The 25736-nt window shown below is 46.4% G+C and overlaps 1 protein-coding gene across 2 annotated transcripts in view; it reads right to left on the bottom strand.

The window, feature by feature from the left end:
- LOC111833324 (protein kinase C-binding protein NELL2-like) overlaps nt 1-19035 on the bottom strand; it is a 68498-nt gene extending 49463 nt beyond the window's left edge. The window contains exons 1-11 of one of the 2 annotated variants that reach the window (XM_023791504.2): nt 18575-19035; nt 18136-18264; nt 11453-11603; nt 8008-8181; nt 7530-7626; nt 5986-6058; nt 5792-5874; nt 5275-5403; nt 4362-4464; nt 1966-2057; nt 689-791 (exon numbers count right to left, since the gene is read on the bottom strand). In XM_023791504.2, coding sequence (XP_023647272.2) covers nt 689-791; nt 1966-2057; nt 4362-4464; nt 5275-5403; nt 5792-5874; nt 5986-6058; nt 7530-7626; nt 8008-8181; nt 11453-11603; nt 18136-18264; nt 18575-18626 — 1186 coding nt within the window. In that variant the 5' untranslated portion in view covers nt 18627-19035. Of the gene's footprint in view, nt 1-688; nt 792-1965; nt 2058-4361; nt 4465-5274; nt 5404-5791; nt 5875-5985; nt 6059-7529; nt 7627-8007; nt 8182-11452; nt 11604-12945; nt 13121-18135; nt 18265-18574 lie in introns of those variants that run through there. The other variant, XM_023791505.2, reaches the window with a different exon arrangement.
- Between the last annotated feature and the right edge of the window lie 6701 nt (nt 19036-25736).

Below are 25736 nucleotides of genomic sequence, written 5' to 3'. Positions count from 1 at the left end.
GCAACTTTGAGGAAATTAGTGTATTAAAATGGAACCCAAAAATAGCCAATAATGTCAGTGGCATGTGGGTTTTCTGCAGGCTACTGCCATTGTTTACATCCCTAATGAGCTCCGACAAAGTCCCGGGAGAGAGCTTGTTAGCAGAGACGCCGCCACTGATAGATCACAAGAGACGGTGGGTAAAGCTGTTTGGTTTCAACACCCTCTGTTCATCCATCCGAAAGCAGACAGAAGCCCGCCTCTCCAGCAACAGCAGGCCGTCAGCGAGGCCTGGCCGATTTAACAATATTATCGGTAATCGACGATATTAGATAAGCAACCCGTTGTCGCTATCTGACAGCGATTAACTGATCGTTACCGCTTCTGTCAGGGAAGTAGGCTTAGGCACACAAAGCAAGATAACAGAAAGAGTTATGATTTTACCTAGCCTACGATTCCAACTCTGTTAAGAAGAAATATATCTGTATCGTAGCAGAAGGTATCAGTGTATGTAAACCTTGATTATAATGGTCATATGCAAATTAAGTTTGGTTCTACGTGAACGTGTTCTTGTATGTGTATGTGTGTATACTGGGGAGGGTTGGATGACAATATTATTATTTTTTAAATTTCAATTTCACATAATTTATTTTTAGATATGGGTCAGCCCTACTGTCCACATAAATCTCCACACGATCCATCACCATACCCCTGCAGATGCTGCAGCATCTGTCCGCCAGGGCCAGCTGGTCTGTCTCGGCGCAGTTCAGCTCCGGACAGGTAGGGGGCGCCACCCTTCGCATCGTTCTGTCCTGCACACAAGGATGGTGGTGCTTACAGCTGTGCACAACTGCACTCCTGAGCAAATATACAACCCTGACACAGGACTAAAAGACACAGACACAGGTGTCGGCTCACAAATAAAGCATACTTAATAAAACACCGCACAACTGCAATAAGCACAGTTTAAAAAGCACAAATGTGCATATCACGAGTGAGAGAATAATTTATGAGCGAATAGAAAATGAATTCTTAAACCCCTGCAGGGCTAGACAGCTGTTAAATGTAAATATTACTTCAACAAATTATCTAAATGAAGTTGTTAATTTAACAACACATACATATATTGAAAAACACCTTAAAATACAAAGATATCAGATTTACCTGGAATTGGGGCAAAAACAAGCAAAAGTGTAACAATAGTATTTTTTTTTTTAACAGTGAAGCAGGGAATGCGATTTACCCTAATGATCCTGAGTCTCACAGGCAGAGGAGGCTTAGGGCAACATTTGGCCATAAATAATGACTATTTGTAGTGACTGTGGCACCTCGACTTGCACCTCCCACAAAACACACACAAACACCCATAGAGAACAAATCCTGATGCAGAGCAAAATCATCACAGCAGCCAAGGACTATCTAGGGAACACGGAAGCGTGGCCATCGGAACGATGGATTGGCCGACAGTGTCGGGAAGAACGTGCGGGACTGCAGGTAAGACGGAACCCATAGCGTGGATCCAGAGGTGCCTCCCTCAGTCAACTTGGCAGAGGCTTCTAGAGTCTCCCGGCAAACAAAGGCAATTAACAGGTTCGGATGGGCGTCTGCCAGATGGCGCCCCCTAGAGGAAGCGGGCAGCACAGGCGGGGCTTTTAATGCAGGGAAGCCCTCTTCGCAGCATGCCAGGAATCCAAAGACTGACAAGTGTATTTCATTATTCAAAACCTCAGGAATAGAAACTCACACATAATTGTGTAGGTGTTAATTCATTTTCACACCAGGGTAAGAGGGGGGGGGGACTGGGGCAGCTGGCAATGGTGAAGTAAACAAGAGGGATCGGACTGGTAGGACAAAAAGACTCACATCACAGTGCCGACGTGAGAAGCGTCCATCGGTGACCCGTCATATCGAATGGACATTAATGACACCCTGACGGCTGAAGCGCCCCATCAACACGGAGCGTGACCTCCATTAACAGTCACTTACCCTGCACTCAAAGAGGGAGCACTTTCCGGAAGATTCTCGCAGAGCCTGCCTCTCGCCCACCATGTAGACCCTCTTCCGGAACGTGCACATCGCTGGAACGCAAACAGATGCACCGTGTGTTAAGCAGGCGGCGGTCCAGCGAGCGCCTCAGAGGGGCGAACGCATCATCGTCGGGGGTGCCATGCCCCTCCCACACAAAGGCCCCACCGCGGTGAGTATCCCTTAGCCGGGATGCTGAGCAGGGCATCCGTCCGCCTCGCTCGCCTCCCCATGCCTCATTACCAGGATGCGGTAAACGATGAATCTGTGCTGGACAGGTGCCAATGATATACAAAGGTGTGAAGAGCGCGGTCTGGGATGGGTGTGTTACGCAGGCATGCGGCGGAGGGCGCTTGGATCAAACGGATCTAAATGCCACGGCGAAAATAACCACGACCGGATCCGTCTCCGGCTGCCGGAAATGGTCTAGCAGGAAAAAACAGGCAGCTGTGGAACACAGGGACCTAGAACAGAGCAAGGCCCTGCTAATTAGCTGCATACTTGTTGACCTTTGTAAACTACTGACAACAGAGACACAGGGTGTGCGTGGGCGAGGGATAGAGGGAGGGAGGATTGTCAGCATGACTTTGGGGAAATAGAATGGCCGACTGGAGCCTCTGACCCAGGTCCAGAGCCCCATGTAAGCTCCATCGCCCTCGGGTCACCCCTGCTCCCCACACAAAGCTACTGGTGGCATAGAGAACAGACTCGTGCTGCCTCTTCACCAAAGCTAATTCCGTAATTAATTCCACATTAACGCGGCTGCAGTAAAGACGGGTCTTCCCGCCGACAGTAAACATACAGACGGTGCATTTTAAAAACTGACATATAAACAGAAAGAGTCGGCAGCCAAGCCAGCGTGAGGGAATTAAACGAACGAAGACTAGGATGAAAACTAAATGCTACTCGGCAAACATGAAACCCAGGATCAGACGCGACCAGGAATCCGCAGCCCCACTGTCCACGCGGGCCGCCACCTCAATTACGCCACTCAAACCACACATTCGCATGGGCCCCCAAGCTATGGGGCCACAAACAATCGCTACACTAATTATTAAATAAATCCACTGCTTACTTAGGTGATACTGAGGCATAGTGTTCTTGTTATGAACTTCTAACTCTGCCTGCTACCTATTTATTTTGTTTTTGAAATTCGCCCCAGAAATAGCAAACCCGCCCCTGCAGACAGGAACTAAATTTGGGGATTCCAGGATACAGTGCTGGGTGACACAAAGCCAAATGTTCCCACGGCCTGTCTGTCCTGTTGTTAGCGAGCCAGAAATGAAATTGTCCTCCTACTGTTAACCATATTTTAAGCATATCTTCAACCGAGGAATGACCTGAGCAACTAGCTACAAATATTGCAGTTAATAAGATATTAAATTTGCAGGTTCGCACCCAAGCACGAGTTGGGGCAAATCTACAACTGTTATTAAGCAATTTGTCAGGAGAATGTTTATTAAAATGGAATCCAACAAAATGTTTAATGGAATGAGTAATGGAGGAAGAACGTGGGCTGGGACTGAGCAGAGGCAGCCAAGCCTGGGGGTTCCGACGAGGGGTGGGGGCCCTTCGCAAGGGGCATCTCGCTCTCCTCATCAGACTGAGGGCTGCTGCTAGCTGAGAAGTTAAGTTACATGATTAAAGTCATGTGATATGAAGTCGTGTGATTAAAAGTTATTTATCTGGGAAGAACATTTTACAAAGGCAAGTCTTAATGCCATTTCTGAGATCTTCTTCTGGTGAAAGCTACTGGCGTTGAGCTTGCCTGTTTTCCTAGAGCAGTCTTTCCCAATCCACTCCTCAGGCACCTGCAGACAGTCCACATTTTGTCTCCCTCCTGGCTAGCAATACCAGGTATTTGGTGTTCTTAACTGGCTGGGAGTTGAGAGGGAGCAAAAATGTGGACTGTCCACGGGTCTCCGAGGACTGGGCTGAGAAACGCATTTTCCCCGAACATCACTGTGATCCTTGTACATGGCCGTGCACGCACAAGATGGCAAATTTCATTACTGAGACCTTGATCCTTTTATCCTGATTTTTCACTCATCATGTCATCACGAAGCAAAGCGTTTTGTGATATATATTTACCCGTATTTATGCAAATGTGGACACGCTTGGGAGATGCCTGGTGAGGCGCTTAGCAACGCGGAGACGAGGTCAGTTGTCAAGCAGCCTCAATGGAGGCGTGATTGGATGTGCCGTGTGGGAGAGAGGCAGGCAGGCAGGCGGAGAGGGAAAGGCAGGCCGGCGGAATGGGAAAGGCAGGCCGGCGGAGAGGGAAAGGCAGGCCGGCGGAGAGGGAAAGGCAGGCCGCAGGGTCACAAACGTCAGCCTTGGCAGTCACATCTACTCACGCTGGCACTCTTGGCAGCACCGGCCGGTCACGTAGGCAGGGGCGGAGTCCGGCGGGCAGAGGGGCGGGGAACAGGAAACGGGCTGGCAGAGCGCGGTGCCGTTCTGTGGGAGAGATTCCGGAATCACAAAAAGCAAACAAATATAAAAAGAATTAAATAATCACAGAATGACGCAGCGACGGCTGCCGTGTAAGATCATGTGACATCATCCAGATGTCCGAAGGGGTGCAGGACATCCCAAACACTGCTCTGTGAGAAAAGGCATGCTAAGTTGTAGCTAAGCAACTCAATATTGACATCAATTAAAAAAAACATCAACTGAGAACTCAAGTAATAATAAGCAAAGTAATTTGCCTGCAGATCAGGAAATATTTTGCCACAGCTAGAACATAACAGTAGTTAATAAAGGACTCTTCTGCATGCCTTCACAAGCTGGAGGCAAAGTACATCACCATGGTGATATAGGGGTGTGCGTCTCATTTGTTCTTATTGATCATAATTTTAATATAATCAGGCTCAAACTGGGGACATTTCCCGTATAGCCAGACCTCCAGCAATCTGTTACCTCCAGCAATCCCCACCCCGTTGTCTTGGTTTGATCTGTACTTCGTGTTCAATTTGGCTTCCAAAACACAGACCTTATCTAAATGCACATCCAAAAACACATCAATGACCTTCCAGGAATCGGAAGCTTGTCATCGGTCTGTTTTAAGTTCTGTCCCCCCGCTGTGCCGGTCTGTTGCCGAGATGCATCCATAATCCCATCCTGTTCATCCCAGAATCATGGACACCTAGCATCCAGAGGGGGTCCGTTGAGCAGCAGCCAATCAAACGACTTAAGGAGCAACAGAGGGTGGGGTGGAAGCCCCATGCCCCGCCCCCTTATCAACCCCACCCTATGCTAGGCACCTACCGAACACGTGCAGTTCTTGCAGCCATCTGTCCAGGATTCATCCTCCCTGTAGAGCAAGCCCTTCACGTTGCAGGTCCGCTCACAATAGCATCTGTCCAGGCCATTCATCTTCTCCTCCGCCTTGGACAGCTTTACACAGGGTGGAGAGGGTAGGGTTAGGGGAATAAGGGGGCGCTTAGACGATCATACACTGCCTTTGTGTTGGGAAAATGCATTAATCAACTGCGGCGATGTGACATGTGAGCGACTGAAAGGTTACAGTTTACCCAGACACAGATTATCCTTTAAGAACTAGAGCGAGTCGTCGTGTCCTTCAGGCGGACCTGAGGCTTTCCACTAACGCATTCTTTTTTATTTAAAGACATATTCTGAAGAGAAATGAGATGCGGTTTAAACCTGACATGCTCTTTGAGAAGCAAAAAAAAAACCTGTGTGGGCAGGGGGAAGAAAAAGCCTAAATTTTCTTCCCATCAAAGAACCGCATTCTCAATGTGAAGATGATCAGGTGATGCGATACCTTGCTGGATGTCTTGGCTAAGATGTCCTGTAGCTCCATGATCTTCTGCACCAGCCCGTGAAAGTCGTTGCAAGTGGGACAGGCTAAAGGCAAGAGTGAGATACCCAAGGCCCGTTATGGCCGCCCACTAAATCCAGCTAAACATCTGTAGATGGTGACGGAACTCTGACAAAGGCAAAGGAAAGCCGACTTACTGCGATTCAGGTCTGGGCATTGTGAGATGTATCCTTGGGGCATGACGAGCAGCTCGACATCCTGCATTACCCCCTGTAAAAGCAAAAAAAAAGAAAAAAGAAATGGCTTTCTGCTGTACCTCTTCACATAACTTAGCCTTGGTCCATCCCGGTTACCTGCGTGGCGCTGGCATCAGATACGGTTGAGAAAACAAGTTTTATCCAGCGTAGGCCAGAGTAATGATGGTGATGGCTTTTGACAAGTTTGCGATGCAACTTTTGCTTCTTGCTTTTTTTTTTTGGAAGGCCTCAGAATTACTGTTTGGGCATCTGTGAGTTGTGGGGAAGGTCTGGAGTTTGACAGATCACGACCCACTTCCTGTCACCAAATGGCTAATCTTGTATTGTGGAACGGCAGCTAAACCCCTTATACATTTTGGTACCATTTCTGTCCGACGCAGATGCTTATATTTACCAGCATCGTGTGTCGACTGTCAGTAGCCATGGAAACCGCAACTAATTCAGGTATCCGAGTCCGGTCTCTCCACTTAAAAAGGACAGGCTAACTTACGAGATTGGCCACTTAAATTAACCTGCTTCTTCTGCAACGGGACTGAAAATTCCAATCTGAGTTCAAGGCACTTTTTTATATGTGGAAAATTGTTTCCTTTGCCATGGAAACTAGAATAAATTTCGTTAAAGCGATGGCATTAACAAAAACGATACCGGGGAAGATGGAAATCGCTATGAACGAACACGGGCAGTTTCAGTTTCATTTCGGCGCGTTGCTTGCAGGAGAAGCTGTGAGATTGGCAGTCACCTTGGTCAGTTTACTGTTCTGCAGTCATCTGTGGTATGACTTTCAAATATGGAGGTGCAGCTCCATGCTGGTGGGAAACTGTCTACGGCTGTCAGCGTTAGTATGGGTTCATTAAAGGCCGGCATTGCGGCAAAGAAAGCAGCACTGTATCCTCACACCTTCGAGGTTAGGGGTTCGACTCATCACCCTCCCGGCAGTGTGTGTGGACATATTCTCAGTGTGTGAGGGCATATTCCCTCCAGGTTTGTGTGGGTTTCCTCTGGCTTCCTCCAAAAATAGTCCTCCTACCTTGTGCCCTGTGTTTCCTGGCTCAATGTGACCTTACACTGCAAAAGCGATTACAGCAACTAGACATATAGATGGATTTTCAAAAAAAAAATAAATCTCAAGTTTGAAATTAACGTCTGCAATAAATTACACGGATATTGATGCATTCTTCTAGAATTCCCAGTGATCAGGCTGTGCAGAAGCTCAGCTAATGGTGCCACACAGGCAAAGCTGCACACAAACACATTTGTGTTGTCATGAAGATACAGCATTTAGGACCAAATAAAGAAAAGACAAAACAGAAGCAGTATTACTGTCATCGCAAACGAACCATGAAATACAAGCACTTACCAACAGCATTAAACAATGTTCCCACTTAGTCTGAATGAAGTAGGATCACCAGTTATGATTGGACAGTATGGGCAGAATCCAGCGCTTTACACTCAGTTCAGTGAAATGTGATCTGTGAGGCTTGTACCTTAAAGAATCCATGTGCGCTGTTTCTTTGCCCAAGCCAGATCGATGTGTCCTCAGGTAGGTCCATGGATGGCGGTTCCACCACCTTCTCATAGATTCTAGAACAATAACGGCATGAAACGGTTCACCAGCGCTGCGTTCCGCGCGACACATCAACCCCACCGTTTGCCTGTTAAATTGCTCTGTTCACAGGGCACTTTTGGATGTTTTTTCATGCCTGCTTCTTCTTGGGTCTGAGAACGCACCTTTCGGGGGCGATTCTAAGATTTTTTTTAAGGTGGGGGGCATAAGAGGGGCCATCATTCACACAACAGTAGCAACCTTATCATTAGCCAATGATATGTGCTGAATTGGTGAGTGACAGGGAGGGGGTATGCTGGGGGCCAATCAGCTTTCTGCTGTGGCCAGTGGCCACACCCATTCACACACCCCTAGCTCCAATTTAGTCCAATGGGTCAGGCTTTTTGCAGGAAGCCTACCTGTTGCAGTCGACATGTAGCAGCACATGGGATGCACTCAGTGCCACAGAGACCTTGTGCCACCGGCCGTCTGCCAGTGTGTAGGGGAAGATGTCAGTGTGAGGCTGCTGGCTCTCCGTTCGGTAACGGAGGCGGATTTCGTTGCGATGGCCACTGCTTTCCAGCTCCAGGAACCTGGGAGGGGGGGGGGGGGGCGAGACGAAGGCTCTTGTTTGGCTCAAACTCAGCTAAAGAGTCCGGAACACGACAGACAAATCTAAGACTCAACAAATGCACGTGTCTAATAAAGCTAATCCTGGAAATATGGACTTCGACATTCACCAATTACAGTTCTTTTCTTTCACTGTGGATTTTCAGAAACAAAAAAGGAAGAGACATTTTAATGCCACCGGGAATATAAAAATCAAGTCAGCACACTGCAGCCCAGAGAAATATCTCAAATAAAAGATATCTGGGAATCTCAGTATGAGATGGCACAAACGTAAAAACACACTTTATTATAACTGCGGCAGAACAAAAATTGTTCCAGAAAAGAAAAAAAAAATCCACTGCAGATCTAAAGCTGCAGTTTCATTGGTTGGCCGAGGGAAAGGACTTTCTTGTTTTGTTTTTTTTTGCGGAGAGGAATGCAAATCCGGGCTTGGAAAATCTCACACAAGTAAAATTATTCCCCCCACTCTCAGTTATGCATGGCTCAACATCATGGGAAAGCCATTATTCTGCTGATCAGGCAAAGAGAACAGTGCGTGACACTGCTAAACATCTCTCACAAGCTGCAGGAAAAATCAAGTGCTGATGGACCTCGGGGTGATAATGGTCACCCTCAGCAGCAAACTAGTCCAGTACTCATCAGAGCTCAGGGTGATAATGGTCACCCTCAGCAGTAAACTAGTCCAGTACTCATCAGAGCTCAGGGTGATAATAGTCACTCTCAGCAGTAAACTAGTCCAGTACTCATCAGAGCTCAGGGTGATAATGGTCACCCTCAGCAGTAAACTAGTCCAGTACTCATCAGAGCTCAGGGTGATAATAGTCACCCTCAGCAGTAAACTAGTCCAGTACTCATCAGAGCTCAGGGTGATAATAGTCACTCTCAGCAGTAAACTAGTCCAGTACTCATCAGAGCTCAGGGTGATAATAGTCACCCTCAGCAGTAAACTAGTCCAGTACTCATCAGAGCTCAGGGTGATAATAGTCACTCTCAGCAGTAAACTAGTCCAGTACTCATCAGAGCTCAGGGTGATGATGGTCACCCTCAGCAGTAAACTAGTCCAGTACTCATCAAAGCTCAGGGTGATAATGGTCACCCTCAGCAGTAAACTAGTCCAGTACTCATCAGAGCTCAGGGTGATAATAGTCACTCTCAGCAGTAAACTAGTCCAGTACTCATCAGAGCTCAGGGTGATAATAGTCACCCTCAGCAGTAAACTAGTCCAGTACTCATCAGAGCTCAGGGTGATAATAGTCACCCTCAGCAGTAAACTAGTCCAGTACTCATCAGAGCTCAGGGTGATAATAGTCACCCTCAGCAGTAAACTAGTCCAGTACTCACCAAAGCTCAGGGTGATAATGGTCACCCTCAGCAGTGAACTAGTCCAGTACTCATCAAAACTCAGGGTGATAATGGTCACTCTCAGCAGTAAACTAGTCCAGTACTCATCAAAGCTCAGGGTGATAATGGTCACTCTCAGCAGCAGACTAGTTCACTACTCTGCTGTATTAGGCTCCATCTATTTTAAGGTATCTCACCCCGTACTTCTCATAATACAAAAGCAGCAACAACAGTCTTGCATCGACCATGATGCCACCTGCTCAGAAGGCCCACTATAGAAGCTCAGACAGAGAACCTGCTCCAGGTCCATGATGACCATGCAGGCAGGACAGAGAGTAGCCCTCGCTTGATACAAGTCAGTCAGTAGATGCTTCTATCCAACTTAATGAATGGCTTACATTAGCAATACTGAGTTTTGCATTGCATCTTGAACCAATGCAGAGACATTTCGGTTTAAGGGTATACATTTTTGATCGCAATACTTGATAATGTCTCTTTTCAAGACATCTTTGCCAAAGATCACTTGATCAGCTGCGATCTGTCAAGTCAAGCAGACTTCAGTGAAACACGCCAAATACGTCCCAAAGATCAGTCATCTTTCAAAGTCACTGAAACTCGTTCTTATAGCCATGGCAGCCAATCTAATGGGTAAAATTATCATATTTTAATTTCTTACAAAGTAAAGGAATCACACCTATAACATCTACTGTCAATACACTTTTAATCCCTATTTAACACAAGCACTTATTTGTCGTCACGGCTACCTGTGGCTGTCATACGAGGCTGTGCGTGCTTGAATCAGTGCTAACATTAAAGCAGCCATCACGGTTGACCTTGTCTGCTCCTCTGAAGATTTTGTACACTGCAATCACGTTTCCGCTCCTCAGACGCCTTTCCTCAAGGCTAAAGAGATTTAGCACTTGCGTCACATGACAGCCCTCTAAGAAGCAGCGTCATATCACCCCCTCCACAACCCTGAAATCCACGTTCAGCATATTCAGCACACACCTGGAACAAAGGCTTCCATAACAGACCAGGTAATCAATAAGGGGAGGGATTATTTGTTCACCAACCCGTAACTCAAGGGTTTTACTTCCACCATACTTACTGGGTTGAAGGTACAGAATTTAAAACAGTCTAAAAAAAAAATCACCATAACTTTGTATGGGAGAGGCAGAGCTATTTTGAAACCTGAGCAGCGAGATTGCAGAGAGGAACTGAAAGGTTCACAGGGAGGGAACGATAACCTGAAGGCACAAAGCAAATTACAAAGCAAATGACACAACCGGTGTCCATAGGGGCACCCTAATCGATACAGCACCTGTCCTACAAATGTCAGCAAGCTTTGTAGCTAGTAACCGTACTGCGAGTTCATTGTTAAAGCCATTCGATTTCGCTTTCAGCGCACGGATGAGACTTAAATAAGACCACAACAGCCCGGTTTTCCATTCTGGGGTGACGGCTGTCTTCCGTATCCATGGGAAAAGCCCACAGTACTATTGTCGGTGCCTTTGATTGGGCTCCTATGACTTACTCTACTATTCTTGCAGAAGGATGAACTGCAAAGTCCAGCAGCATGGTTCAGTCTCCTCTGGACCTCAGACTGTGCGGAGTTCCCATGTGCAGTGCAAACATTAACTGCATTTCATTAGACTGAAGAGCACTGTCTTCAAGCTGCAGTTCATCATTTAATTCAGCCAACGTCCCAGTTGCTATCTAAGCAATGCTATGGGACCTCATCCTGCCAACCACCTCCCTCTACGTGCATATCGGAGGGTACAGCTGGCTAAAATAAGACGGAACTCAAATTAAGTACAGAATTTAATTTTGGTTATTCTGTGGCGTGAAATACAGAAATGGCCGACAGAAGTGCTGGTCTCTGAGCCGGTCTACCTTTGCTCTGCATGATGGACGGACAGGATGACTCCGGAGTTGAGCGGCTCCTGCTTCACGGTGGCCAGGATGGTGAACTCCTTCCTGTTCCGCAGCTTTTTCAGGATCTCGTCGGCGACGCCCTCGGGGGCCTTCAACTCCCTCGCTGTATCTGTATGGAGGGACAGCGGCCACATGTCAGGACGGGGAGGAAACACTGACAGCGCGAGTTACCATAGCGGAGGAGAATATTTAGCTTGCATGAGCACCATGTTCCTTAAACAAGGGTGTTCGCCAGAATACAATAAAACATGAAGCTCAAAATTATGCCCCATCCATTTTCATGACCATGTATCCCAGTGGTTTAGCCTCAGGACCTACATTTTCCCTTAGTCATTAAGTCATGACCTAATTTTTACAAATTTTGAACCAGATTTTATTACACAAAAAATGTGCAATAGTAAATAGAACATGGTGCAGTAAAAGTAGCTGAACGCCTTGCTGCTGTATCTTTTTTACTGTCAAAAAAAAAAAGGCCCAACATTTTATATATATATATATATATATATATAAAAACCACACTCTCCACGGTCCCATGACTTTTGGGTTGCGACCCACCAGTTGAAAAACAGTGATGTGTCCAGTACAGGCTCACGGTCGGCCTGGAGTCCATCTCATGAGACGCAGGGCATGAGACAGGAGGCATTAGGATGGGATGACAGCCCGTCACAAGGCATGCACACACACACACACACACACACACACACACACACACGCACACACACACTTTCTAACCGACTGCTCTTGGAGACCCACCCAAACACAGATAACATACAAATACCACACAGTGCAGAGGTGTGAGGCTGAAATGCAATCCACTGAGCCACGGTGTTCATCTCAAACCTGCATAGGCTGACTGACTGACATGCCATTAAAACAACTTGACTGAAAGTAATGCTTAAGTAAATAAATTTAAAAAAAAAAACACATGAAAAACGACAATGAATCGAGGAACTGAGTGAAAAGCAATAAAGCAAAAGAAAATACCGTTACTTTTAGTGAAGCATTACTAATTGATATATCCACCGGCGCTGCATTTTCACCGTAGAAACTTAAAAGGTGAGTTAGAGCCTCAGTCGCATTTTCCAAACCTTTCTGAACAAACTGATTTATCCTTTGAAAGACGAGCGGCGGACATTTTAACATCTCAGCACATCTAATCATATTAATGTCAGACAGCCTTACAAAGAAAAAAGACTCTTTTCCCTCTTTAAACTCTCTTTATCGGCAGGCTGAACTACAAAGACGGTAATACGAAAACGGGAAAACAGAAGTTTCAGTTTAGTTTTAACGTCCACGCAGACTTTGCTGTTTGCAGACGTCCGCTGCGTTTTATCGGACCGATGAATAAGTGATAATCTGCCTCAGAGGCGATCACATCTAAATAACTACGGGGAGGCCGTTTGATGCTTTTCCTTCCTACATCGACTATGTATTTATCGCTCTATCTTCACCTGACGCGACACGAAGCCACACAGGATCGTCCTGGGAAGGTTTTCGGACCTTCGCCAGCCGAGACACGAAAGACGTCTGGAAACCCTGAATGACACCCGCACTTCTACGGTGCCGCCACGCTGCCTTAAAGCCCATGAAAGCGGCGGTGCGGAGTGCCATCAGCCCGCTACCGCATCTCTTAAAGTATATCATTTACTGTTAAGGATTTAAACAAAAGCCTTCCTTCCGTCCACAATAAGCCGTTCAACTCGTCTACAAATTCGTGATTTTGCCCTTACATGCATCATTTATGAGCCATTTTCAATTACGTAATAAATATCTAATTTATAACACCATGCTATTTCGATACTCCACTATGCTGGCAGCGGGCATGTTTCCCAGAGTTGTATAAATTATAAACTATAGTAACGCTATATATGTGGTATCTTTCATCTAAATTTACTTAGCATTTGCTCATCTATATGATGCATTACTTTACTAGAACAACTCAGGTTAAGTATTGAGTATCTGAAGTACTACAGAAAGGTCTCTCCTGGGAACTGAAGCAGAAACCTTCCGGCTGTTCACACACACTTAAGAAGTGGTAAAATTCTATATACCCACTAATGTGATGGATTTGGAAGGTGAGCTGAACAATGGTTCTATACGTCTCTTGATCCATAACGCCTATGAACATAGGCGACAAGTCGTTCATGGGACCTCGGCCTTCTCAGCAGGCCCAAGGGCATGGGACACCATGGGTGGCACTCAAAATCAGACCTGTAGACATTGGGGAGGTGCGCAGCCTCTAGGATCCCTGGGGCATGACAGGTGAGTTCACCCACAGCCTGCAGGCATATCAGACCACATGGCTGTCCTTTCTTCTTTGAAAGCACTCTGGGCTTCCCCAAGCAGGGTCTGACAGCTCAGTGTGAAGTGTGTGTGGGGGGGGGGGGGCTATGACTCTCCTACCTTCCCCAGCCCCTCGATCGAGTGCCTCTAGTGCTCGTTAATCCTGTTCCCGATAAAAGCGAAATCCACGTCTCACCAAATCAATTGTGCAAACCATCAGCTACGAGCCGATTTTTTATTGGAAAGCGGCTAAGTGGGGGTGCCACCCACTCTTCCCATTGGTTAGTCAAAGACCAGGCCACCTATTATCCAATCAAGGCTGAGAGTGATCTAATAGACCAGATTTTGGCCAGAACACTGATTCTTTCTAAAGTGATGCCCACAAGGCCCTGGGGCAAGAGGAGCAGAGGTATGAATAAAAATACTCAGAGCAGTGTGGATCTGGTTAATCCGGGGCCATCATTATGTTTTCTGGGAAAATGCAGCTTTTCTTTGCAGTGGACTGTTTAATCCTGCCTTTTGGGACGTGCAGTAAATGGTTCCACTTGGGGCAGAAGCTTTAAGCCTCAGTCTCTGCCGACCGAATATTACCCAGTTTTCATCTGACATGAAATCTCCACCCAGCCATTTGAAAAATAAATACTGATCGATTGAGCACACTTTTTGTGTCAGCGATAAAAGATTGCTGGCTACCCCCAATGCAGAAGAGCATTCTGGGTACGAGCGGCACACTGAAATTCCACTGAAGGGTCCGCAGTGAGAATACCCTTGATTTGTTTGCTCGAGATCCCTCTAATGTAGTGGATGTTACTGTAGTTCTCAAACCCAGAGATGCAGAACCCTGGAAACTAATCAAAACTACATCAAAACCAGCACAGTAAAAGACATACAATGATCATAAAAGTTATAGACAGCAACTCCCTGCCTTTTCTCATCTTTTGATAAAGGAAAAAGCCCAAATACTTGGCATCTGCTCAGTCACACTAATGCAGAGACTGTCGGCAGCACTCAAATGTCCATAATAATGGAGATAACGTCCGTAGCACCCGTGCAGCTACAGCAATGCAGATGGTGCCTGCAGAATGCATTATAACTGCAATATTGCAGATACCTGAGCAGCCAGAGTAATGCATATTCTCTCTGCAGAGGAATCATCCCATCTGATATTTGCATATTCAAAAGGGAAGCCCACGGTTCATTTTAAAACTGCAAATTTCAAAAAAAAAAGAACGCTAGCACTTTGTGAGTCTGCCTGGGAGAACAAATTAAAGCTAGTGTATGAGCGTGGCATCGCCAATTAGCATTCACATTCAGCGTGAGAGAATGACACTGCATTTTTCTCAACGCCCATCTCGGCTTGCCAGCGCAGACGCCGCAGGGGATGTCCATGGCCAGCTCTGCAGGAACCCGTACCGCTCAGTGGGATAACGGTAATGTAAAACTCTGAGGTGGGCTGCAACCTTCCCGAATGAGCTTCGACGTGGGGGCAATGTCCACGCCTGAGGGGCTACCACATCCTTCTGGAAGATGATGATATGCCCTGCCCATCTGGTCACCCAGTGCCTGATATGCCTCTTGGTGATCGACAGCCTGGCCCCAGACAGAATGTGCCGTTCGGTTGATGTGTGGAAAGTCGTTTCTGCCAGGGATACGGAACATTCCGGACACAACGCACTATCGGCGGTGGCAAAGGAATCGGATAGCGGACACGACTGAGAGATGGAGCACCGCTTTCCAATCTGGACATCATGCCTAGACTATCGACTCCCATGCCAGGAACACAGTTCAATCTGGCTGGCGTGGATGCATGCGGTTCTTCCGGGCCAAACAGTCGGTACTGAAGCAGAGGAGGTAACGACCTTTCCTGCTGTGTCACTGACCCAAAAATGGCCGATGAGCCAAGTGGACAGAGGGCAAAAGCTGCCCATGCAACGACTTGCCTCAGCCACGTCCCGAGCAAATAATGAGCTCAGATCTAGCTCACCATGGCCACCACCTCCTCACCCCTCCATGGAGGCGGTGGAGCGAATGCCCTCTCATGACGAGGCAAGCCCGCTCGCCTTTGAGAAAAACTTCCCGGGCGTCTCTTAAAGGGATAGCTCGAGGCCATTCTTATCCCATTCCCATTAAAAAGAAAGAAAGCACTATTTATAAAAACAGTAGAAGATAATCCTCATTGAGCGGGGACTTGGGTGGAAGCCATGGGAACGGCTGCACCACCTGCCCCAATTAGACACCAGTGATCCCCCTGGGAGCCGGCCAGTTTTACCGCTGCTCAATGGTCGGCTCTTTGAGAGTGCCCAGTCGCACCCTGACAGACACCCTGTTCTGCAGGCTTTCAGCGGTTCGGTGGTCAGACAGTGATGAGCCGAACTTTCTCTCTGCATGCATCTCCCATATGGGCTTGCCCTGTGCGAACGGCACGGAGCGCAATCAGCTTCACGGGGGACAGCTGTGGCAGGAACACCGGGTCCCCACCATTATCACAAGCGTTCATCTCGGGTTGCATCGGCCCTCTCCGCCTCCCCCCCTCTGCTCTCTGATGTCATATGGGGAAGGCAACGAACAACCGTCCAACATCTGGAGAAGTTCTCAACCTAAAACATGTGCACAGTGCCACGGACTGTGGTCTCAGACAAACCCACAGGGGATTAATGCCCTCCAAGGGTACGTGTTTAAGGCTGGGCGAATCTCCAAATGGCACCATGGGTCCAAATCGGTCCAAAACATCTGGAGGTGGAGCACGTGCAAACACAACAGCCCAAGCCAGGGATGCAAATTGCGAGCAACAGTTTGAATGTTCCGCTGGCTTCATCGTAAAAGTCTGCAAAGCCTAAACAAGATCTGAATATCATAAAAAATCAGACTAGAATGTTTTGTGTAACCCCTGGTCTGTATTCAACTGTAATCGCTTTCTAAGCCTGTATTCGGATAATAAAAAAAAGAGAGAAAACAGCAGAAAAGATAAATAAAACCGCAGCTACGGGCTAATGCACTTTAATCTGCACCCAGGCGAGGCTAGGCTAAATCACCCCGGGAGACTTTTATCCAGCACTGGAAAGTGGAACAGCAAAAGGAGACAAAGAAGCTGTACGGGTAGTGGTCTCTCACTTCAAGCGGCGCTAGGAACGAGTCTGCAGACGGAACCCCCCGGCAGCCGGGCTGATCGCCGTCCAAACAAAGCGCGCTAACATATGCAAACACTTCTGTGCATTTATATTCAGTGTACGTCGCAGTTTAGTGACCGGCTGAGTCCTCTTTGTGTCTGTCTCTTTGTGGAGATCCCACTCTCTTTTGTGCTCGCAAACTGGACGCAACAGGCACAATTATAGCGTGCGGTCTGACTGGGCGAATATGCTGCGTCTCAGATATGACAACTGTCTGCTTTCCGGGGGGGGGGGGGGGGCGTGCGCCAGCCCTAAAAGCGAGCGGGTGAAACTGTCATTCGCTTCCTCAAAAGGATGATAATTGACACCAAAAGAATGTGCCCTCCGTCTCTGGCTCGGCATGTCGGCTTCAGGCAGGTGGCGGAGCGGATCGCGCAGGGAAAAGGCGCGGCGGATGCTGACGTGCGCTGTTTATTCATCATTATAGCGGCCCGCATGGTCGGGCAACTTTGTCAGCGAAGTTTTGGCCGTTCCTACAAATCTTTTTTTTTTAATCTGAAATCACCTTTGGAGGTTAGCTGCAATGCTAGCCTGGCATATAAAACAATAAACTTTAAGGCTGTCAGTTTAACGAGACAGGTTTTTAAATGACTGGTTATCAAAGGTCTTATGCGCTGGGATTAAAAGGTTGCGATATGGAGTCGGAGAGATGCCTAGAAAGTACCTATCAGGTTATTTTATGGTATAGATTTGGCAAAACTTAAAACAGACCTAACACTTAGGCCAGTGTTGAATGCCCAGTCTATGGCTTGTAGCTTCTCAGTTTATGCTATGTGTTTTATTGTGACCAATGTTTGTTGGCTGATTTTTAAGTCCATATTCTGCTGGAATTTGCATTTTTAGCAAATAGTTTTACATAGGCTATAAATTGCAGTTCCTCTTCAAGCAAAAAAACTGAATGCAGTAAATTAGTTATTGGTTGTAATTACTGGAAAGCTGCTTAATCTGACTTTTCCCCTACAAATTATCTTGGAAATGTCTCATTATGCACATATAGGCTATACACCGTTCCACGATCTGCAACAGGAAGTCTGGTCCAGCAGGTGCATTAAATTATAAAGCACATTAACTGAGGAAGCACCCAAGAGAAGAAGTGCCCATTTTATCACGATGTAAGTGAAACAAAAACCTGGAGCTTGCAAAACAGAAGATGGTCACGCTTAAAAAGAGTTGTACATCTGTATCTCTTACCCTGGAAGATAAAAGCTCTGCTCTCATTGTGGAAGCCTTGGACTTGGGAAACTCCCGCAAAGGTATCTCCGAGCCTCAGCTCATTGAAAAGGCTGATGCGCAGGGCAGGGTCGACCCCAAAACCTAAAACTTCAGGTGCACAAACAGAAAAAAAAACATGCCTGTGAGATAAGGTGGTTACTGAAGCCGAATCATTGGTGCGAGCCGGCAATCTCTAAGCAAAGTAGCTACGCATTCATTATAGACTAAATTATATAGCATTTACCAGGTAATGGGTACCTCCGGGGCTCGAATACCATACAGTACAAAAGTGCATATTTTTTTAGTACAGAAAAGACTAGTTATTGCACATATCCTGTTGCCAAATCCTGCAGTGGAACCGCACAAGGTGTTCATCGAACATCGGTCTGATGACATCAAATGATTTTTAAAGTCTTACCTGAAATAATGCAAAATATACACAGCACAAAAGAAAGTTGTAATAATCCCATTATGAAAGGCAATGCCGCTTAGTCCATGTTTCCTCTCCACTTTCAAAATACTGTAAAATGAATCAGGGAAGAAGGAGGCGATGTGAGGAGCGCACCATCACACGTCGCCCAAATACCGCACTCCGCATCGGGCGAACTTCAAACGCCAGACCGACGGCAGACGGCGGAAGACGCCACAGATTATCCCGATCTCCAGCATCCGCAGGAAGATAAAACGCGGCTCCCCTCTGCCCATCCAGATAACATGGGGTGGACGAGAGAGAAAGAGAGAGAGAGAGAGAGCGAGGGGTGGGGGGGATTCGGCTGCGACAGCGCGGCGTCCGGCACTGAATGGAGAACAGGAGACGATGAGCGGCACGAATCGAGTCCCCTTGTGGGATTCAACTGCGCCCCCCTCCCCCCAAAAGAAAGAACATCTCTCAGCTGACTTTCACATAAGAAACACTGAGAAAGTTGAATCGAAATGCAATGACAAGGTTACTACAAAAATAACCTAGTCGGGTTATTATAAGCTTTCAATTTATTCATATGCACGACGGTACTCAGAAACTGGGATCTATTTTTGTTCTCCCGTTATGTGACATTTATAGCCTATGCCATTCTGACTGTAGTAAATATTTTCTTTTTCTAATTTGTTTAAATGGCCGGTGCTGTTCCGGAGAGGGCAAGCCAGCCTGCTGCAGTGGTCCATCCTCTCACATTTAAAAGCCAGACAAACATGCACACGGTCACCTTACTGTTATACAGCCTATACGCAGTCTGATTCCCAATGCAAAAGTTTTATTTTAATTGTGTGTACTAGCTATAAAGCGCGCATTCAGACTGCATTTGGCTACACTCTCAGATCTCGGGACAAGACTTAAGCTATAACTGTCCAATTAAGCAAAAATTAATCATGACCTTTGGGTAATAACTCCTGAGTCAGTAAAGAGAGAGGTGGCTACAGACATGGGGGGCAACAATAAGCGTCGCCGCTGAATTCATACCTCTTTCTGTAGGTCAGTCTCTGTGGTCAGTAATTATCACCCAAACGGTAATTCTCGAATGACAAACACAGCGCTCCCTAAAAGGGCAAACATGCGCTGGCGAGCCTTTTATGAAAATGTGTCAGGTAATATCCTACGAATATTAAATTACTACCGTCTATACCCGGAGTTAAGGGCTCACTGGTGGACTAAAAACCGATATGAATAAAATTGTAGTGTGTACTGTAGATGGTGTAGTGTGGGATATTCTGATGACTTGGAGCACGTTATGGTGACAAGACAAATTGTACAGAAATGGTCTACTCTACTATTAGAAATAAGGAAAATAGTTCAGGGATTGCCCTTTCACCTAATAGATTGCCATTTAATATGGATCCATATTTAATTAATTTGTAGCAGTCACGCCTTTAAGATTATTAATGCCACATACAACCATAAAACATCAATGAAACCTCAATGATATCCAAAACACACCTGCAGCTAGATAATTTAGAGCGTGAGAGACGCCATAAAATCAGCTTACTTTAATTATAATCCGAGTGCGACTCTCCTCCCTCCGGTTAGGGGAAAATTTATGATCTCTTTAAAGGTGTAAAACACCGCTTCCGTTAAAGCAACATCTGGCGGCTGAGGACAAGCTCTTTGCAAGCAAAGAGCGCTTCGCTGATATTCCGGCGAATTGCGGGAGCAGGTTGGTCTGAGAAATTGCTGTTTTTTTTCATTGACCCCAACCCAGAAGACAAATGAGTACCGCTAACCTTTCCCCCCTCCCATGCCTAGAGCGGGTCCTGCCACACGTGACACCCTGAAGGTTCACGACAGCATGCATACTTTTACTTTCCACCCGAGATTAAGTCCAGTGTCGCTGCAATCACTCTCCGCTCCGGGGGACACTTCAGGCTTACTTTTGCAGAACAAATATTTTATTTCCACATACGTCATGTCCTGTAGGTTTATTTTGTGAAATGTACTATATATCGACCTCCCTCAAATAATGCTTCGCTCTCCACCCCAAGGGAGATCTTATATCTCAAATAAAATGTGATCAATCTTAGTCATTTATATGGCACAACAGCCAAATTACTGGTAGAAAAATTGCAGATTTACAGCCCAAAACAAATAGCAGCTACAAAGCCTGTTTGGTAGGAACGGCACTGTGTAAAGTCCAGTCCGGCTGATCTCATTTGTGCTGTACTGTTAATGCAAATCAAATTCAGATTGGAAAGGTTAGGTCACAAAAAAGGGCCGATTTCACCGAAATATGTGACACCGGATTCCACGTAGGGGATTCAGATTGATGTTTTCCTGACAACGGCGGAGATAATGAGCCTTGTGACCACGCTTATATTCTATCTTCCCCCCCTCACTGGGTGTCCTTTTTAACGACTCCTTCAGTTCCCCAGTGGTCCCAGTGAGATATCCCGGCTGTCCCAGCCAGTCAGTCAGTCCCCAGTGTCTTCACTGCACCCCCCATCCCTGCTCTGTCCCACCCCCTGAAAAGACATTTTTTTCTTCATGGTACAACAGGCCTTGTGGTCATTAGAGGATATGTGACCGAAATGACCCAGGTCTGACATGACGGTTACCAGTTAGCAAAAACTGCAAGACTATGCTCAGCTGCAAAATATACCATCTTATTCTAATTCTGTTAGAATTCTGTCATATTGTAATGAAAGTCACTAGGGATAAAGAATCTGCTGATTGCAAACTGCAATATGTTATAGTTTACACTTACCAGTTAGAATGTGCAGAACATACTTTTTATTAATTGATTTGCTTACTTTGCTTAAATAGCTTGTTTATTTTTTTATTTGCTGGAAAGAAGCTCGTACCCATCCACGTGCTTTGATGTTTTTGTAACTGCCTTAATAGGTCTAGGTGAACATTAAATCATTAACATTAATTGCCTCTGGTGAACATTAAGTCTGTTCTTTTCATTAAACAGCGCCTCCTGCAAAAACGGTCACGATGAGCTTTTAGCAGTGACTGCCTTCAGAACACAAGGAGCCAGAGGATATGACTCCGGTTATTTCCACTGGCGCAAAGAAAGAAAGTGACAGCTGGAAGCTTCATTCTTCTCTGACAAGCTGCTTACTTGCAGATGCCCAGCAGGCTTTAACTCCCCTCACACTCAAGGCACTCCCCAGCGAAACTGTCAAGCAATAAACCACAGATTTTAACTCAACCGACGAATCCAAAAGGTTCCATTAGGTGGATGTTAAGAGGTACAAAGCCCTGTTTATTAAAATGAGTCAGTGCAGTGTGGAAAAGCCCTGAACCTTGGGAGGACTCCTTCTGATGACATACCGCCTCTACTGGGCCAATCCCATAGCATCTTTCAACACATGATGTCATAACCGAGGGTACCAAATGAAGAAATAACACTGGCTTCCTTTCTCGAACCAGCGATCATACGGAATAATGATCAGATGCATCATGCTGTTTCATCCGGTGTCTGCAGTCGTGTTGCAGTGGGTGTACAGACTCCAAGGTTACGTGCACATTCCTCACACATACGTCAATATTGCATCTGTTGCCTGACAGTAATTCTAAAAAGGGAAAAAAAAACACAGGTATCATCAAATGTAGTTCATCAGACCTACGATGCTCTTCCATCTTCCAGCCCCATATCCTGAGGGGGGGGGAGGGGGGGGGCCTGAAGTCTATCGCGCTGTACACCATGGATCCATCACGTTCATCACAGGTCACAATCACGCACAACTGTACACTACAGTCAATTTACACGCACACCTTTGGGTTGGGAGAGGAAACGCGTTCGACATGGGAAGAACATGCAGAAGAACACCCACAAGGAGCGGGGGGGGGTTGGCACTGAAGCTACCGCACCTTGGGGGAGTGAGGCGATGGCCATAACCAATGAGCCCCTGTAGCAAATGAAGCTTATAGCGGCAGCCGGTCTCAGTGCTCCACAATTATTTGTTTTTGTTTTTAACATGCTTCGTACAAATGTTAGCTAAGATTCTGTTCGCTTTGCATCACGACCGCAGCAGCCTGTATATACACTAGGAGCTGGGAGGGAAAAAAAACGCAAAGTGGTGTCTACTACTGACAGCATGTCTGGAGCTTTTGAGTGTTTACTGCCACTCAGACTGGGCATTTGGAGGCCCCCTGCTGGCCATAGACCGCCACTGCACGGGAGGCCGGGGGGCACAAGGAGCACCAAACCCACCCAGGAACAATTATCACCATCCTTCCACATGTTCAAGCAGCATGATGGGAAGTATTAAATGAAACTTGATAGGCCTTCACTTCGATAACATAAACGCCCTTTACGAAAACCGCTTAACCCCAAGAAGCTGGACTTCCTTCCTGCTTAAGCTGACACTGTGGGCTAAATCATTGCTGCAATCGCAGACTGAAGCCACCTCTGCCTGCTTGAAAATAAGAGCCAGGGTCACGTGGGTATGCAGAGTCGTTAATGTCGATTGCATCCAACAGGACAGCTTTGTGCCTCTTTGCAGAAGCCACACATCTGCTTCGCAGGAGCTCCTGGGATGGGCGATACATAATTCATACTGAGCTTCATTTGGATCGTGAGTGAGGAAATGTAATTACATTTTCTTACTTGCATGGTTCTCCTCAAAGTGCCTTCAGCAAAACAAATTAATTTTGCCCGCACCTCTGGCCCGCCGTGTCATATTGCTTGGACTAAGTAATGCCAGGCGCAGAGTGGGTGTGAAGGGACGAGGAGCTTCAGGACGTCGAAGCTGTCCATGGAGGCTTATTCTGGAAAGCAATGCTATGGAGTGATGTGACGTTCTCAAACAATCCAAATGTTCTGAATGGCTCTTGGGTACAAGCGAAGGGACCCGAGTCGAATTTGAGAGCCTTTCTTTATATCGCTGAGCCCAAATTTCACTGCTTGACCTAAATCTACTCCACTTCCCTTTACATGAACAGTAAGATCCAGCCAGAGGTAGACAGGGTGAGGTTAGGATCCTTAAAAGCAGAATGAGCAGGCTACGTCAGTTCGAAATTTTCCGATATTTGTCTATCTCATTTGCACTAAATTCTGTTTCGCACAAAAGTTCATTATTTTATTGGTTGTGAGTCTAGTCTACACACACGAAATGAAACTATATTTGTGTGATGTCTAAGTCTGAATCTGGTCCAAACATTACCCTGTCATTGTCCTAGTGATTATTTTGCAGATGCACCTAGTGAACCCCCACCTCTTAAGAAAGGAAGAGAGCCATAAGATTCAGCTCCCTTCAAAGAGCTGATATTTCCTTCACTAATGCTATGTGTAGTTAAAGCAATCCATCCATCTTCCAACTGCTCCTCGGGGTCATAGAGATTCATTAGGTTATGGGAGGGCATGTTCGGGTACCAGCATCTAGTGCTCCAAACCCATTTCAGAGAAAGGGCCAGAGCTCTCTTAAACATATTGAAATGGATGGGGGGAAACACGAAGCCGAGCGTGGTGAGGAATTTACTTCCCACCCTTCCCACAATGCACCAGTAATGCAATGCTGAGGTTAAATCCCCTGAAAATGCACAAGGTCAGAGTCCTGCCCCCCTTTGGCTGCCAGTATTAGAATGCAAATGAGCTCTTGTGATTTTCCTAAACTGCTACTTTTCTCCTGGCCGACCTCCTCCTCTCAAAGCAGACTGGCAGAGACAGATGGGCAGGTAGAGAAGCAGGAAGCGCAGCCTGCTCACAGTTTGGGTTAGCGAGACATATGACCGGCGGAAGCCAGATGGGGGACCAGGGGCAAACACTTTAGCTTTTAGACTTTATTCTGTGAGGCATATAATCACTATCAGGGCACATTGCATTGCTGTGGGTCTGTGTGCATAACAAAATATTCATTGCATATTCTTAACCGCTCCTGTACAGCATGACCAGCTCCTTGCACGTATAACTGTGTGTCATATTTATTATGGAAGTCTTATACTTACTCAAACTACTGCACCATATGTCTTACTGTACTTACAGCACCATAGTGTCACCCGTGCCTCTGATGCGTTGTTTTATTTCGTGCTGTGAATGTCTGACGCCTCGCATCTCCTGTCTTCCGTCAGCGCGCTGTGCTGTTCCAAATCCGCATACAGACCAGGCCCGCTGCTGCGGAAACAGAAGAACCTTGAATCCAGTCCCTTATGTTAAATGCTGTTTCTAAAAATCCCCCCAAATTGGTGGCACCCTCTATTTCCCACTGCACAGACTGCGTGTATACTTGGTGCGGATTTATGTCACCCTCTCAGTGTGTCACTTACACAATGATGCTTTTTTATTTGTTTTTTTTTGTCACTGATGCATCCCCTGATGGATCTAACAAGGGATCCGTACTCTCTCTCCTACTGTTGCACTTCTTTTTGGACACGTTAGTCTGTGTCAAGTATGTCGACAAAGCCCACAATTGTTGTCAATTTGGCTCCCTTGACCGACGCTAAATCATCTTACGACAACCCAAGCTTCCACCCTGCATCCGGCGTCTTTAATTTAACGAGTTTGTAGGCAGCTCTGCATCCATATATTCACAGCATCTAAATTCATAGTGCATTTCCCAGCGCTGTAGTTAAATATTAATTGTACGCAGCCTTCATGTAAAGGGTTGAGTCTTGAATCTTGGAGTAGCAGCAGAGGGGCGGAGGGGAAGCCATCTTGGGGCTCATCACAGCACCTACCCCAAAACCGCATCCCAGCCATCAAATTTTACCGTACACTACTTTCCATAACAAACGATCACACAAAATTCGCAACAATTTACTGAGAACTGGGCCCCTACCAAGGTTGGCAAATTTTACCGAGGAATATCTGAGGAATCCGTAAAGATATCGTTGTTGGCGTGATGGTTTAAGCACCGTTTTAACGAGCAGTTTCTAAACTGGCTACATCCTAAGTGAATGTTCAGATGCAAAAATTGCTGAATATATTATCCTGACAGGAATAAAGAATGAATCACCCTGAACCACATAAATAAACTTCAGACAGCAATAACATCACAGATCCCCCTCTGTTTATAGCTGGGGGCCGTATTAATATATTGGTGGCTAAACCTCTCACATCGTTTTATGGGAAAAGGCATTATTTCTCTTAATTGTATAGCTTGAAGGAAACTGATACACAACATATATTAAGTTATATTATCTCTGCCTC

Source organism: Paramormyrops kingsleyae, chromosome 1 (assembly GCF_048594095.1).
Source record: "Paramormyrops kingsleyae isolate MSU_618 chromosome 1, PKINGS_0.4, whole genome shotgun sequence".
NCBI classification, from domain to species: Eukaryota; Metazoa; Chordata; class Actinopteri; order Osteoglossiformes; family Mormyridae; genus Paramormyrops; species Paramormyrops kingsleyae.
Note: the sequence above shows the minus strand (reverse complement) of the source record. Positions and strands in the feature narration are given on the sequence as shown.